The 18,199-nt window shown below is 32.6% G+C and overlaps 1 protein-coding gene across 4 annotated transcripts in view; it reads right to left on the reverse strand.

The window, feature by feature from the left end:
• Nucleotides 1–943: 943 nt before the first annotated feature.
• The window catches only part of SLCO4C1 (solute carrier organic anion transporter family member 4C1), a 71,443-nt gene continuing 54,187 nt past the window's right edge, over nucleotides 944–18,199 (reverse strand). For 2 of the 4 annotated variants that reach the window (XM_082376710.1, XM_082376712.1), the window contains exons 7-13: nucleotides 16,091–16,235; nucleotides 15,477–15,672; nucleotides 9,959–10,112; nucleotides 6,049–6,239; nucleotides 4,706–4,770; nucleotides 3,203–3,340; nucleotides 944–1,237 (exon numbers count right to left, since the gene is read on the reverse strand). In XM_082376710.1, the coding sequence (XP_082232836.1) occupies nucleotides 1,077–1,237; nucleotides 3,203–3,340; nucleotides 4,706–4,770; nucleotides 6,049–6,239; nucleotides 9,959–10,112; nucleotides 15,477–15,672; nucleotides 16,091–16,235 (1,050 nt within the window). In that variant the 3' untranslated portion in view covers nucleotides 944–1,076. Of the gene's footprint in view, nucleotides 1,238–3,182; nucleotides 3,341–4,705; nucleotides 4,771–6,048; nucleotides 6,240–9,958; nucleotides 10,113–15,476; nucleotides 15,673–16,090; nucleotides 16,236–18,199 lie in introns of those variants that run through there. The other 2 variants (XR_014239524.1, XM_082376711.1) reach the window with 2 other exon arrangements.

Genomic DNA, 18,199 nt, shown 5'->3' on the forward strand with positions numbered 1-18,199 from the left:
TCTGAAAACATGGAATTATAATGTTATCATATATGTGAAATACTTAATCTTTAAATAAGTGGATCAGTTAAAGAGTAGAGTTCAATGTTTTAATCAAACAACAATAATACATGCCTACTATGAGCAAAGCACTACTGAAGTGCTATAAGGAATGTACTAGGTGATCAGTTTTTAAAATGAGAAAAGTTAAAGTACTGAGTATACAAACATTGATCAATAGTTCATTAAGAAATCTTTTCAAAGAATATCAATAAAATGCATATAAGCCATTAAAAAAAAAAGAGATCTTTTCCTAATTGGCACTTTTCTTTACTGAAGCTGGCACATTCCTCTGGAAGACATGTAATTGAATAATACTATCATAGAATAATAAGAGGTAAGTGTTAAAAATCAGCAATATCAACAAATCACTTTCTGGAATTCTTGAGTTAAAGTGAAGATATGTGCATACAATGCTAATATTTCTGAATTCACTATGTACTGGGACACAAAGAAGGTAATTAACCAATATTCTAATAGTTCAGTAGCTTTCTGTAATAAATCAAGGACAGATTAGTATATGTATATTTAAAATCAAATAATATTATTTAGATGGTTTTAAATTCATGGTCATTCAATAACAGTTCTTGAAACTTCGAACATAAACTTGATGAATTTAAATTTTTACACCATAAATTTTCTAAAAAAGCCCAAACTATTGGCAATGATAATTAAGATAAAACAAGTTGTAAGAGGGATAGAAACATCACTTTGTTTTTAAAATGTAAAGTTTAAACTAATCATTGGTTTTATGGTTCTAGTATAGTTTATTAGTTGGGGATTTCGTACCTAGATGTACCTCTGTGTGTATATGTGTGTGTGTGTGTTTTGAGGCTTCTGATGGGCCTTGAAGGCACAGGTCTGTTTCTTATATTAAAACAAAACCAAATTAAGAGTCCATACATATACAGAAAACACATTTAATTATAAAATATCAATTTTTAAAATATGATTGTCCATATTGTATAGTTAATGCTGCAGTGACAATGTGTATTCTTACAAATGGAGGCCAATTTTCAATCTTCTTTTTTGCTGTTTTACCCGTCATGCCCTGCTTTGCTGAGATCACATTCTAATGAAACCGTAGTCACAACTGAATTCTGATTTTGAAATGGCACGTCCGTGCCTAATGGTGGCGGTTTATACAGAAAGACTGCAAGCCCATTGAAGAAAACGGTGATAATTTTACAAGTAACACCTAAATATAGAAACAAATATAAATCATGCATTTGGGCCTTTAATTATTACAAAAATTAATTCTCATTGAAAAATTCTTCATGAGTAGAAACTCACTACTTAAAGAGAAGTATATAAGCAATTAGTTTTATGTTTTAAATTTTTAAAACTTTAGTGAGAAAGTTGATATTCTTCAATAGAACATTTGTCCATAATTCAATGAACTAGTCCTTATTTTCTTTCTAAACAATGAAAATGTACAGTAATTATTCTATTTTTGGTTACAATAATACATTCTTAACCAAGGAAAAATAGCTTACGACATCCTTGAACCTGAATAGTAAGTTGCAACATTTTCATGTCCATGATGAAAAGTAATTCTAAAAATAAAAAAGGCTTTGGAGTTCTTAAAAGAAAGCTTCTATGGGAATATATAACATTCAATACTCTTCACAGGCTTCGATTTGTCTTCAAAGAACTCTGATTTTAAGCTCAGTTATTTGAAGAAAAACTAGTTCTGGTCACAGTACAAGCATCAAAGTGCCAGCCAAATAAATTAAATGACCTCACAATATGGTTTTTGCAGTAGCTAATTTGTGTTAATCATTAATATTTTACTCAAACTGTGTATTTGAAAAACAGGAATACTCACTGCGCTAAGCATTTCTAGATTTATAAGAAGAACAATTACATAGGTACTACTGTTACAATGTTCTTGGAATATTTAAAGGTATGTATGTTTTGGGGAAAAAAATTCTCATATTCACTACAGAGTAGGTAAAGGAACAATTCATTATCTATATTTTTTGGTCAAAAAGTACAAACATAACCAATAAATAAATTTTTAAGCATAAAAATACACTGAATAAAAAATGTTTTTTAACAGGTAAAAGTGATGGGAAGATTAATTTTGCCTATTCTAGTCAATATTTGTCTTCTCATTATTTTTCTAGATTTATATATTTATTTCTTCAGTGGATAATTTATTATTCTGTCATTATAAATTCAGACAGCATACTATGGATTTAAACACATGTAGGAGAAACAAGCTATCTTGATACATGTGCGAAAATAATCACACCACAATCACAATGAAAATCACACATTATTTTAAATACACACACACACACACACACACAGCTGATTCTTGAACAACTCAGGGGTTAGGGGCACCGGCAACCCATGCATCAAAAATCCTCATATAACTTTACAGACTGCCCTCTGTATTTGCGGTTCCAGATGGCGGATTCAACCAACCCGAAGACTGTGCAGTACTGCAGTACATATTTATTGAAAAAAATCTGCTTATAAATTGACCCGAGCAGTTCAAACCCATGTTGTTCAAGGGTCAACTCTGTATGTGTGTGTATTTATATCTAGAATTTCTCTATTTTTAAATACTCTAATTTCTTAGGTTGTTTTTTTAAATTTTAAATTTTATCATACTCTTTCGAACTAGATGCATTGATCTATTTCCTTATTCTTAATTTTCATTGATTGCTTAACCAAGACTATGGAAGACAGACTACCAAAGGCAAAAAGGGTTAAACATCATGGCTAACCTTGTAAATCATAAAAAGGTTTCTTACAACGTGCCTTAGAGCCAAAAAATACTTCCCTACCTCAGCTCTATGTGCTTTCCAAAGCCCAGGTGCCTAAATGACAATCATTTCAGTTTCTTAGAATTCTCTTTTAGCTTTTTGTTATACTTTCCAAAAAAAGTTTGAGAGAAGTTGTTAAAAGAAAATTATATGATATGTGATACAATGAAAGCTAAAATGTTACTCTCTTCTATTTTAGACTGAGCCTTGCAGACTCCAGGTAAGACCTTTTATAATATGCTATGATAAATGATCTCGGCTTCAGGACTATAGGATAATCCAAAAGCATGGACTGAACATTTCAAAACCTAAGTAAGTAACAATAAGATTTTTTTTCTCTTGACATAATCCATTTATTCTAAAGATATCAAAAAGTCACCACTTACTTATGGCCACTAACATATAGGCCATCTTGATGTTATTATAAATCCAGCAAGCTCCTTTAATTCCACATTCGTTGATATCCCAGAGAATACATGTGCTGTCTATTGTGATGCCAAATATAATAGGCCCAGGTATTGTGCCTAGAAGAATTACACGTGAAATACACATAAGTGAAGATTATAGTTTATAGTTACAGATTTTTTTATATATGATTATGTATATATTTTATAAAAATAGGTATTAATCTGCCCATATGCAAATCAATCAGTTCATGTACAAGTAATAGGAATATAAAGAAACACAGATAAAACACTCTAAAATAATTATACATAATTATTATATATTTCTAATTAATTCAAGAAATTATTTTAATAAACATCTCTGTCATATATTGGGTTAATATTTAGTTAAGTAAATATTCTAATTCACTGCTTTTCTAATTTAATAAATGTCTTTGAAATTAGCTATTATACTTTAAAAAAATCAAAATAAATTATTGATGCACAGAATAAGTCTCCTAAACCACAGCATATATATTATGCGTGTGTGTGTGGGTGTGTGTGCATGTGCATGTAAACTAATGTGGGTGTGTGAGTATACATATTTATATATACATACACATACACACAGTGACATGACTGTGCATGGGAATGTACATATGTACATGCACACAAACATTCACACTAACATGCCTAGTTCACCATTAATTGTGCAACTATGGGCAAATCCCTGAATCTCTCAGGTCCTTAATTTACTCATATAAAAAACTGAAAAGTTGGTCTAGGGGATCTCTAATGTTTCCTGCTTTTGATTTTTATTTTTATAAATAATCTTAATATTATGGGTATAATATTATACATAAAATTATACACACATATAATTACGTGTAAGACATGTTTCTGTCTTATTATTCTTCCTACATCTGGAACCTTAAAAATTTTCTGGCATAAATTATTTCTTCCATCAATTCTTAACTAGACACAATATTCACAGCACAGTTTTTACTGAAACATAAATTCATCATTTTTCAATGCTAATGTAACATAATTATGTCCTAAATGGAGTTAAATACAGGGAGGAAAAGGAATTACAATAGTTATAAATAAGATTTTATCATAATTTATGTTAGTCATAGGTTTTATATGAATAGAAAAAAAATCATGTCTTTTACTTGCTCTATTAGAAATGTGTTGATGACCATATGTTATATTTTAAATAAATATAATATACTCTTCAGGGTTATATTTGCAACAGAATTGGAAACAACAGTTAACCAATCAGGTAGGTGAAAAGTAAAGTCATTATTTTCCTATGTGATATATAAATAATACTACATCTTGAATAGTGGAAAACAGCTTTCTTCAATGACAATTGCAGAAACTAATTGCAGTTCCACTGCAGTTAAACTAATTGTTTTCTTGGCACGTACTATAAGTGAATAAATCAATAACAGTAATGAATAAAAATAACCAACAGTTACCAATGCATTAAGAAAAATGGCATACCTAATAATCGAAGCAACATACACTGTATTCCCAATGCTAGAGATCGCTGCTTTTGATTAACACACCTGGATATATTAAATGCATATAAGACAAAAAATGGTTGTAGAGTATATTTACTCTTTGAGCAAATTCATTTTTATAACAGCTTAGCATTTCTAGATTAAAGCAAATACTATACACATGAAATAAACAAATTATTTATAACAGCTTATATACAGTTCAACCTTTCTGGAATTATAAGAGAAGAAAAATGTTATCTCAACTAAAATACTGCAAATAATACCAAAAAAGAGTCAAATGAGTTTTAACAAATGTATTGAATATGTATGAATTTTAGCAAATGTAAAGAAGAGAGGACATTCATTAACAAGACTTCTTTTTGACTGTCCCATAAGTTACAAGTCATATGGCTTAAGTTGCAAGCAAATAATTCTTATTCTCTTATTAACTTTGAGACAGAAATCATACCTGTGAGTTACGGTTACAAATTGGAGGTAGTGTAAAACAATTTCTGATGCTCAATTTGATTCAACAATAATTCTTTAAGTAATAACTCTCAGAGATGAATGAGACATGATGTTGGCACACAAAAGAGTTAGATGGGAGATAGAAGAGATCAAGTAGTCTTTAAAAAATATATATGTAGGTAAAAAGTGACATAGATGTAATAGGTGTTATGTTAACAGACTACTTAATGTTTTTAGACAAAATCTCTGAAGCTTCTGTTTGTCAAAAAGTATGTGAAAAAGCAGTGAGTATCAAGGAACAAAAATTGAAGACGGAAAAAGCTAGTTTGTTAGGAAAGATATCGAAAGGCTGATGAGCTTATGGAAGGGCAAATAGGAAATATTTTTACAAAGTGGTGTGGAAGGAAGAAGAGCCAATGAAAGGCACAAAACACTGAAGAGCCAGGAGACAGCCAGCATATTTTACTGTTTACAGGAAGGTTTAATATCACAGCACCTACTGTATAAGACAGAATGCACATCATTCTGATTCTGACACATGTGGAATGCACTGCCATTTCCATCATACTCAAATGCAAATGATTATAACTCCAGCTTACAACAAAAGCCTCATGAAAGAAGCAGAGAAACTAGCATCGAGTACATGCCAAGTAGGCAATGTTAAGACACTTTCACAACCATGATCTTGTTAAAGCCTCAAATATCTTGGGTTCAATGAGGTAGCTTTCCCAATGCCACAGAACTAATGCTCTTGTAAGGGCTGAATTAGTATTGGAACCAACAGTCAATATAAACCCCCAATAAATCCCTAAGTCCATTTTTTTTTCATTCAACATGTTGGCTTAGGGATGGCAAATTTCACAATATAACACATACCTTAGGATAGACACAGTTATAGGAGTACCAGCCATGAAGGTAAAAACAATTGCAGCAAAGAAAATGCCAAGGAATACAGGCAAGTTTTTACATTGACTTGAACACTTCCCAGCTTGAGCTTCAAAACTAAAACTTGATGGAGTAGGTGTTGCTTCTGTTTTTCTTTCAATACATGAACAGTTATAATATACCTGGAAATATTAGACATAAACATACTAAAAGTGCTTATCTTCAAAACATATTTTATCATCGCAAATTATGTGAGTTTTAGACATGGCAAACACTTACACAATCTTAATTCATAAACAACAAATAGTGATGAGAAACAGTAATAACCCTTAAGAAATCAAGCAAGTGAAAACAAGGGGCCATAGTTACAAAGTAGAATAATCTGTATTTTACTTTTGTGTCCATTATTTTAACTTGTAACCTGTTATTGATTCATGTCTTATAAAACAAATTGACAAGAATATAACAATTAGATGATCTCACACATTCTAGGCTGCTTTCAATAGATCACAATTGTTCAAATAGTTTTCCTGCTAATTTTCTTCTTTTCCATTATTAGGACACAAAGAAAAGCATGCATAGTGACAATCTCACTATCTATGCTAGTTTGAAAGAACTAACACTCTAATTTTAACAATTGCCACAGTAAATTAACTAATACATTACAAGAGTTTGGGGAAAAAAAAAACTACTTTCAACTAAACCTTTTTACTATAATTTTCTGAACTTTTTGAATTGTTTTACCAAAAGCAAACTGGATCCTTCTTAAGATGACATATTTATGATAATCAAAAACTAGAAGTCATTACATTATCCTGAAGGCTATTTTTTATTAACATATTAACTATTTAATATATTTATATACACATATATATGCACATATGTGTATACATATAAATTAATAATATGAAATATTATTATGAAAGTAACATGTTTAAAAATCACAAGTATTACTTTTGTAGGAGAAGAGTTCAGGTATTTGAAAAGTTAGGCATAATCATTTTTTAAAGGCTTTTTACATCTCAACTCCATCCTTACTACAAATCTTTTTATATGTTTAAGGCCTCAATAAAGTCAGAGCAGAGCTAGAGAAGTCAAAGTGAAGTGGTGCTTTTACTGTCCCAAAGGCCAGAGACCACTGGTACTGATTCAGGAAACTCAAAATATGCAGGTGACATTCCTAAAATGAAATATTACATACTCAGCAATCCGATATGTCAAATAATGAAATAAAGTAGCCTTTAAAAAATTTAAGAAGGAAAACTGAAAACAGTATTTTGTATCTTAATGAAGCTTTACAACTCTCTTACATAAAAAAGTATACATTTGCCTATAATATAGCTAGCTGCTAGTCAACATCTGTTTTTGTAGTTCAGATCACTGGTAGGAAATATATTCTATTTCTGTGAACAAATGTGCATATTTATTACATTATTATCAATGCATTTTGCCTATCTGATATATTTCATTAAAAAATCCTGTGAAAAAATGAGTTGTTTCATGGACTAGTTGGACATAAAAAAGCCAGGTCAAATAGAAAATTTGGAAGTCAAAATAACTTGCTTTTCTGAAACAATCCCTAGAAGACAATTTATTGTTTAAAATGGTAATGATAATATTTGGTGCCAAATATAAATATCGAATTAACCATGTCAGAATAACCAATACCATTTCAAGTGTGCTCTGGGTATTAGATTTTTTATTTATTTACTTATTTATTCATTTATTTTGGTTTCCTTCTGCAGGATGGTATTTGTGTCTATACATTTTGTTATGTGAGTAAAACCCTTCCATTAATTTAATTCCTTGTCATAATCTTCTAATTAGAGTTAGTCAATAGCACTTATTGATTGATATTTTATATACAGGAAAATGCTACCCACTCATCTGCCTCTCAAAGGAATAGTTTACCTTCCAGGTAGTTCTGAGTCTATGATATGTATTATGCTCACTTGTGGAATCTGAGTCCTTATAACTGACACAAACACCTAATTTTCTCAACCTGTTTTGAAACTAAAGCAACCCCAGATGTCCACTGGTTTGAAGGTATGGTAACCCTCAGTTTTTGGATCTTAAAAATCTTTCATTAAATTTTCACAGGAACTTTATGGTAGTTATCTAGTTAGTTTTACTCCAAGGATTAAAACTGCACATGTCAACCAAGTCTATTAAGTCTGCTATGATTCACCACATTTTTTCTGGCATATTTTTCAATGTTCTTAGACAACTATTTTTAAATCTATAAGCTAGGTAATATGAAAAAAAATGTATACTGTTTCTCACATTCTGGTTTACCCCCAGCAGAAAGATGAAATCCTACATCTCTGTTGAGATAAATGTTCAATGTATTTATTACACACAATATCATTAAAGATATGTGTACATATGCACAGACATATATTTATGTGTGTATATGAACATATAAATGTGTATAACCACACACACACATACAGACATCTGTGTTGGTTCTAAAAGAAATCTGAAGTACTGTTACAGATTATTTCAATTAATGATTTCTATTTATTTATGTAAAAATCTTTTCTTGCAATCTTAAACTTATCTTTATATAGAAAAAGGAATGCCATTTCACTAATCCATATTTCAAATATCCAAGATTGTGCTGTTTTGTCATATAATTCTTACATACCTTATTCATTGTAGTCTCTTATATCATATTATATATTTCCCTCAGGTCTTTTTAAAGTTATCACATTATCTATTAATGCATAACATTACCTATTATGTACTACTAGTAATGTGAATATTATTTCTTCCCAGGCTATTAAATTTAACAAAGATAAAATCTTTAGAGTGTAGATGTAGTACAACAAAATTCTATTGGATTTTCTTAAACCATTTAATTGTATTAAAAAGAAATCATATTTAGGTAAACTGATATGCATTCTTTTTTTAAAAATTTTATTTATTTTTTGGCAGTGTTGGGTTTTCGTTGCTGCGCGCGGGCTTTCTCTAGTTGCAGCAAGCGGGGGCTACTCTTCATTGCAGTGCGCGTGCTTCTCATTGCGGTGGCTTCTCACATGTGGAGCACGGGCCCTAGAGTGCGCAGGCTTCAGTAGTTGCAGTGCGTGGGCTCAGTAGTTGTGGCGTGCGGGCTCTAGGGCACGTGGGCTTCAGTAGTTGTGGCACACAGGCATAGTTGCTCCGCGGCATGTGGGATCTTCCCGGACCAGGGATAGAACCCGTGTCCCCTGCATTGGCAGGCGGATTCTTAACCACTGCGTCACCAGGGAAGTCCTGATATGCATTCTAATCCACAACTAGAAGTAAACTTGCATTTGAGAACGGTTTAGTGATTTGTATATATTTTTAATGTGTCCATGGTGTATCAATTAAAAGCAACAAATATTTATTGTGTTTTTATTATATACACTGTACTCAGTAAGAATAAGAGAAGTTCCCTGACTTCGAGCGACATAAAGTATAGTTGAGAAAAAATATAACAATGTAAAAAGGTAAATAATATTTCACTTCTATAACAGAAGTGATGTTATAAAGATGTATGTGAGGAACTGCTAAATTGATTTTTCAACAGTAATTGAATGTGAGGTATAAAGGAAGAAGAATCTTTTTCAGTTGGAGTGGTCAGGGGCCTTTTTTTTTCTTTTAAATTAAGGTAAGAACACAACAAATTTTAAGTGTACGATGCATTATTGTTGACATAGGTACAATGTTGTACAGCAGATCTCTCGAACTTATTCATTTTACTTGACTGAAACTTTATGCCTGGCTTCTGAATGGAGGAGGTGGGCCAGGAAGGAAAGACTAGGCACAGCATGACACCACTAGAGGGATAAAGAAGGGCATCCAGAAATACACAAACATACTGCCTCATTAAGGTATGTAAGGAAGTAAGGTAAAGTAAGGTAAAGACACAAGTTACCTTTGGATGTCTTTTGGAAACAGAATTTGTACAACCTGCATAGCAGGGAGAAAAATATTGGATTCCATTTCCTCCACAGATAGGATAATAATATGATCGCAGGCAGTTACAATTGGCATTACAAGGAGCGGTCAAGTTTCCCAGTTCTCCTGTCCTGTCAACAAGAAATAAAAGATGGGTAAATTATCTATGTTCTAACTTTTAATGAACAGTTCAGAAGCATTGTTATATCTTGCCATTCAATCATTTATTCACTCACTCAACACTTCATTTAATTACTGAACAACTAAAACAAACAGAATGTCTGCCTTTTCACATAGAGCTTAATTAACTTCTTGTGGAAGAGACAGGCAGTAGAAACAATAGCTGTATAATATAACGTCTGTCAATGATTTAAAAAACATAGGCAGAGTAAGCAAATAAAGCAGTTTCTCATTTGGTACCAGATAATTCTTTTTTTTTTCTACCTTTCTTTTTTTTTTTTTTTGGTTGGGGGGTGAGGGAGGGCTGGTTCTGTGGATTGTAGGCTATTTAGCAGCATCCCTGGCCTCTACCCACTGGATGCCAATAGCATCCCCTTAGTTGTGACAACCAAAATGTATCCAGACACTGCCAAATTTCCCTGGGATGTGAGTGAAATTTTAAACCTGGAAGGATGAATACAATTGTAATCTTCAGCATACTCACTTTATCAATGGGAAAACTGAGTCCCAGAGAAACTAATTTACTTTTCTTTCTTTTCCAAATATAATACTCCTGGTTGCCAGGCTCGGTGTTGTTCCATGCTGCCTCTTAATAGGAGGAACATCTTTTAAAATATAAAGGGTTACCCTAGGCAAAGATACTTCTCCAATCCCTTATTTATTTATTCATTAAACCAATATATATTGAGCAAGTGCTAGGCCCTATGCTAGGTATTGAGACTACAAAGCTGATAAGACAGTCACCATTCTCAAAGATTTCACAGTCTAGGAGTAGAGTGGACACAAATTTATACACTAATATGGTTATAGACTGTGGTTCTAGATATCAACAAAGTGTATTTTAGATATCTGCACTGAGGAATGACACTTAAAACAAGCCAAAGTTTAGATAAGAGGGTCTGAAGGAGCATCTGCCTGAGATAAGTCTTAAAGAATGAGTAAGAGTTAGCTGAGTAAAGGGGGAAGGTGAAGGGTACTTCAGAGAAGCTGATGAAAGTCAAAAGGTGAGAAATAGCATTCTATATGGAGAAATATGAATGATGTCTGAGGCAGAGAGTGATAGGAAATGTAGTTGGAAAAGAGTCATGGACCAGATTGTTGAAAGCCTCATGGGCCTTGTTAAAAACAATGGGTTTTAACTTATTTTGAAAAGGTAATCAAGTATTTTAGACTGAAAAGTGGCAATGTGAAAAGTACATTTTAAAGAAATAACCCTAGCAGTTATACAGAGTTTGAATTTGGAGGAAGGGGACTAGTTACAATACCCTAGGCAATAAATTATGATAATGTGTAGGAGAACTAAAATAGAATTTTGATTAAAAAAAAACAGATTTGAGAAATATTTTGGATGTAGAATCAGTATGATTTGGTGTTTGGTTGACTGAAGATAGGAACAGGATGGAAAAGTCAAGAGTGACTCCTAGTGTCTAACTTGGCATTTTGGTAGAGAAGAATTAGTTTTGGGGAAGAGGTGATGGGTATGGTTTTATACATATCGAGATTAAGAGTCTCAAATTTGGTGAAGAAATCTGGCCTGGAGCCAGGTATCTTAATATCCATTTGCATATAGAGGTAGCTGAAACTCTGAGAATGATAAGATCAACCATATAAAGAGTGGGAAGAGTACAGAGAGGTCTTGGGAGTTCATTTATTTCATGAATACGTAGTGAGCTCCAATCATGTGCTAGACTCAAAGTGGTGGAAATATATCTAAAATAAATAAAGAAATAGAAATAAAGATAGAGGAAGGAAGGGAGGGAAGGAGGGAGGGAGGAAGGAAGGAAGGAAGGAAGGCAGGGAGGGAGGGAGGGAGAGAGGGAGGCGGGGAGGGGGAAAGCAAGGAAGGGAGGAAGGGAAGATGGAGTGAGGGAGGAATAAAATTCCCTGCAACCATGAAGCCAAGTTTCTTGCACTGGGGATCAAAAACAGTAAATGAAATTAAAAAAAAAAAAAAAAAAAAAACAGTAAATGAGCGATTTAAGTATCAGAAGATAATAACTGCTATGTTGCAAAATGATGATACTTAAGGAGTAAGTGGAGAACAAGAAGCTCATGAAGGAAATAGATTAAAGAGAAGGATATAAAACAAATGGGGAACAAATCAGTAGGGAGTTTGAAGGAAAGGATGATCAAAGAGTAAATTTTAAGTAATTCGTCTCTCTGCTTAGAGTCTCTCTGTCTTCAAATCTACTCCACAGGCTGCTGCTAGATGTCTTTATCAAGCATGATTCCATTCATGAAAGCAATCAGGATAGTCTCTGCCCACATCTAGTTTACAATATAGATGTAGAAATAAGGTGACAGAAAAACTGTCCCTGCAACTCTAGAAATAGCCTCTATACAATAATTTTTAAATTAAAAATTTCCAATATATAATCCCCATATTACTGATAAATGATTACAAAGAACATGAAAGTTTAAGACAGTCTGAGGCAAACTACAGTAGAAACAAAGAAATATAGAATATATTCCTTATTATCAAGGGTTAATCACTTTAGCCTACACATTTTCTAAAGGTTTATTTCATAAAGTAAAGGGGAAGCTATTACCAGGAAAATAGCCAATGCCTGTGAAGTTTATTAAATTTTCTTAACATATACATATTCTTTTTTAAATGTATAAAATATCTTAAATTTTTAAAAATTGAATATTAAAAGTATTTAAAATATATCATTTTGATTATACACAAAATATATTTAATAATTTTAAAAATACACATAAATGTGTGTTTATACATACATATATGTATATATGAGAAACATGTTTATCACCAATAGCTGAATTTAAACATTAATGTCTTATGTGAATCCAAACTATTATTCTATAATTATGTTTCTACAATAAGCAAAGATTTCCCTAAATCTACTGCAACTCCTTGAAAGACATGCCTCTTTAAGGCGCTGTTTCAGATAAGCAATGAAATTCTAGCTATAGGCCAGATAGGGAAAAAATATTGTGTATACTTACTACAAACCCTGCAACTTCACAACCTCTCTTTCTCCCACTTCACTAAGGAGTTATTCCTTGAGCTTCTTAGTCTGTTCTTTCATTGTACTTTTTCTTATACACATGTTTCTTGCATAAGGTTATTATGACTAAGCTGTCCATGATATGGACATTTTTTTTTTTTACCTTTTTTTTTTTAATAACTATATTTTTTCTTCCCTCTCTTTGTTTTTTGCCAAGTGCTATTTAAATTTATTTATTTATTTTTATTTATGGCTGTGTTGGGTCTTCGTTTCTGTGCGAGGGCTTTCTCTAGTTGTGGCAAGCGGGGGCCGCTCTTCATCGCGGTGCGCGGGCCTCTCACCGTCGCGGCCTCTCTTGTTGCGGAGCACAGGCTCCAGACGCGCAGGCTCAGTAATTGTGGCTCACGGGCCTAGTTGCTCCGCGGCATGTGGGATCTTCCCAGACCAGGGCTCGAACCCGTGTCCCCTGCATTGGCAGGCAGATTCTCAACCACTGCGCCAGCAGGGAAGCCCGATATGGACATTTTAATATGCAGGGCACATAGCTAAATCAAGAATCTGGGACCACAGAGAAAAATGATCTGACAATTTCACACCTCCATTGTGACTTCAAGCCTTATCTCTTTATTAATAGAATCTACACACACCCGCACACACATCCCGTGTGTGTGAATGTGCGTGTGTACATGTGTATACTCACTTTCAGTTTTTTCACCACTAAGAATGTGTATGTAATTAAGCTCTGTCTCTATGTCCCAGATCGTGATATCTCTCGATGTCCAGCCCCCACAGGCACCTCGAACTGACACCACCTCACTTGCTTTCCCTCCTGATTAGGCTAAGGCCACTCATCTGGTAGTGACTCTTGTTTAAGGTAGAAAATATCAGATGGATTCACATCCACATCACCTGTGCATCAAGGTGATAGAGTAGTATTAAACTATCCAGAAGTTTCTGTACTTCTAAAAGGAACATACAAAAAAAGTGGTTTCTTGGGGTACATTTGGGTGAAGTTTATAGGTGTCAGTCAGGTTCTGCACAACTTACCTCTATCTATCTTTCGACCTTTCCAGGTATCTTTCTACTATTTCCAGACACATGACCTAAGTGCCATTCAAACTGGTCCCTGAATCTAGCCTTCACTTTCTAGCATTTATGCTTTGGCTTAACATATTCCTTTGCCATTCCCTCTTTCCCAAATCTTTCTCTCTCAAGCTTTTTGTATACTTAGAGGATATTTTAGCCCTATTTCTCTATTATGCCATGAAGCCATTCCTAAATCTAATTAAAGAAACTGAAAAGCTCTTTTTAATTCCATAGCCTTTTATATCTCTCACCACCTAATTCATTGTTCATTCACTGTTTTGTTTCCCAATCTATCCTGCTACCCTGGAAACTCCTTTAGAGTAGGAATTTTGCCATAAAAGTCTGCCAGAGGAAGCAGTCGATGAATTGTTGAACAAATGTAATGGAGCTGGACTAAACACTGCTTTAGAACATTTTTCATTAATATAAAAGAATGACAGACATGAACAGTAGCTACAAATCATGATAAATGTTATTGGCAAACTTTTCAAAACAAACTTTTCCCTTTATTTAGGTTATCTGAATGCCATATTAATACAAAATTAGCGAGTCCTTAACCTGGAGCACCATCCCCTTCAACAGTCTCAAAGACATATATTCAAACAATTAAAGCAGCACCGTAGGCCATAAAATACACTGCTGGGCAATGTCCTACAGCCTGATCCTCTACTTGTGGCTTAGGATTTCAAAGCAAAACAAACAAGGCAAAGAAAGATAAAATGGTCAAACCAGTTATAGGTAGAAATATGTTTACAGGTCATAACAACAAAAAGTTATTTATTTCTCTATAATAAACATGAACTTCTAAAGTAAACACAACAGTGATTAGTATCACCTAGCTCTAGCTTCATTTTAATTTCTCTACTAGCCTATTTTCAATCCATCTAATAAGAGAATTTCACCATAGGGAGTTTTAAAATTTAAATCAATAGGAACATAAAATGTGAAATTCTCCCTAGGATGTTGAATCCATTATGGACAAAGATTCTGTAATATTAATCTTTGTATCCCTGAGAATAGTACTCAGTATAGAATAGTTGTTTCTTAAATTCTTTCTGAAAAAATATCCAACTGTTAATATGATATCAATTACTGAAACTAAAAATAAAAACTACATATTCTTACATAGGAAAAGCAGCCTTCCAACTTTTTTAAAAAAGCCAATTTCTTATCATTTTATTTAAGAAAGCATATACTTGGAAATACACACATAGTTTTTTACTCTGATATTAATATCAAAAAGCAGTGAAATATATTTACCCATTATATGATTCAGATACACCTGCAAATGGCTCATTTTCACAGTTGGCATAAACAAATACAAAAGTCAGTGCAAGTGCAGTTATAGACGTGAGCAAAGCAAACTTCATTATGTTTTTACACGTCATTTTGAATTTCGAAACAAGGATACCACCTAAAATCTGACCAAGAGCAGCTCCGGGAATTAAAACAGTCCCTAATGAGAAAGAAGACACAGTGAGAAAACATACACGTATACTGAGTAACTTATACCAACAATTGGAAAACATCAAAAGCAAGTAGTACTATGGTTTTAACATCTGAAAGCACTCATGTGATTTAGAAACAACATGAGTAAATGAGTTAACGGTTATATTAAGTAAGAGATTAATAAAGTTAATGTTTTGAATATTAAGATTAATATATATTCGCTTTAGCTCTGTATATAGAATTTGTATCTCTCAAATTCATACAATAGATTGTCTAATGTCAGAAAATTGGAAACTTTTATCAAAATCAGTGTAAAGTTTAAACTTCAAGGAGTGGGCTATCCAAAATTTTATGCTATTTTAATAAATATCTAATGTGGTAAAGTAAGATTATTAGATTAAGCTAGAACAAAGAAAATGTTTTACCTGCAAGGGTAGCTGCAGAGCTGGAAGACAATCCAAACTGATTTTCTATAAATTTAGGTAAAAATGTAGCAAATCCAGTAGTAACTAAGGCTTCTGAGCAAGTTGATAGAACTAAACACATAAAGACAGTATTCCTCATCAAATTCTAAAGAAAAAATACAGTTCACCAAATGAATAACTATGATTATACTCCAAAATGCAGCATTAGAATGGTAGATACCATGATGAAATAGCACATTTTAAATACACACAATATAATTATTTGTAAAATTTCAGCATTTTCTTTAGCATAAAAGTATAAATACTGATCACTAATAGTTTTATACATACAATGTTGAGAAAATTTATACATGGAGCACCTAGAAAATTGACAGATGATTAATCAGTAGGGTGAATGTGCCTTGATCATATGCAAGGGACCAGGGAAAGGAGGTAAAAGCTGGCTTGGAAAGTTCTCTTCCCCAGTCTTACTATATATCTCCATACAATAAACCTACCCCATATTCGATTTTTTTTTAATTGTGTTCTGAATTTCTATGTCCAGTAAATGAAGAATTGACTGTGAGGAAAGATGAGAGTGGTCTCTAAATATCAAACTTTTGGTACTGCTCCACAAGTATTGCTCTCGGTAGTTAAGAACCTTAGGTATAGAGTTAAGCAATTTTCAATAAGGGTCTATATTGCTGGAGTTCTCAGAACCTTATTAATCTACCAGAGGGGAGTATAGTGATTCAGTTATTTCACAATATTTAACCATAAAGTGAAAAACCACAAAGTATAGTTCTAGAATATTCAATGCAAAAAAATTTCATAAAACTGAGCAACACACACACAAAGGAGTCACAAAACGGCAAGATAAGACATTTAGAAGTCAGAGCCAGATGATCGAACATAAGAATAACAATAGTGACAAAAGGAAAAAAAGTACCTGAATGAAGAAATGCAATAATTTTTTAAAATAATGAGTAGAAAATATTTAAGTTTTCAGACTGAAAAAGATAATGGACTCCAAGCAAGGATTAATGGAAAAACGATACATATTTAGGAATAAACTAGTGAATTTCCTGAAATCAAAGAGAAATGAAAAAATTTACAAATTTGCAGATAGAAATAACTAAGAATCACATTAGCTTGAAACTTCTCAACTGCAACATATTTAACTAGAAAAGAGCCAAACAACATCTACAGACTACTAAAATTAAAGGAGTATGATCTGAAAGTATCCATCCAGTCAGAAATATCATTCTGACATTCAAGGATACTTAGATGGCATCCTATCTGAGAAAAACCAGCAATAAAATGCTGTATCTTTAGAGATCTGAATCAGAATCAAGATCTCAAAGCACGAGAACATAAGGATAAAAAAAGCCTTGGTCAGTAATGACTCTTGATACATATAAGAATTTATAAAATAAATTAAATAGAAATATATGAAATAGAACAGAACTACTATAAAAGAAAATAACAGTAATTAGAATTAAAAATTATAAACAATTTCAGCAAAATACAAGAATGTGCCTGTATGGAAGAGGAGGAAGGAGAGTTAAAAGTAGGATGAATGGAGTAAAAACATTTTAAGGCTTTCATTTGAGGAGGAAAAAAATAATGAAAAGTAAATAAGTTCAAATCTTGAAAAGGTAAAATTATAAACTCCCTTATGTACAAAACTTTTATGATGCTAAATAGAAAGAATACTTCTCTGCCGAGTTCAATAAAACAGACCATAACACTTTTGTTTCTTTAACCTCAAATTCAAAACAAGTAACCACTAACCGCCACTTCTTTCACAAGGGAAAAATATTGGTTTGGCATTCTCAAAAACATATTTACAATTCAATGATAATTGATCCATCCATTACACAAGGGAAATGGCATGGGATAATGGACTACATGCTAACGAGGAGCCACTGAATATTGAAATTGCCAGTAAGATAACTCATGTTCTTCCAACCAATCTACTCTGGAATAGTTTTCATTTACTCAAAGCACAATACAATTAAATCTGAAGAGGTTTTTATAAGAGCTAGAACTATAGTAAATAAGCAAGCAAGAGTGCATTATGATAATATTTGTGTGTATGGATATACTGTTTACATATATTTGTAATAT

The sequence above is a fragment of the Balaenoptera borealis genome (genome assembly GCF_965194805.1).
Source record: "Balaenoptera borealis genome assembly, chromosome: 2".
Lineage (NCBI taxonomy): Eukaryota > Metazoa > Chordata > Mammalia > Artiodactyla > Balaenopteridae > Balaenoptera > Balaenoptera borealis.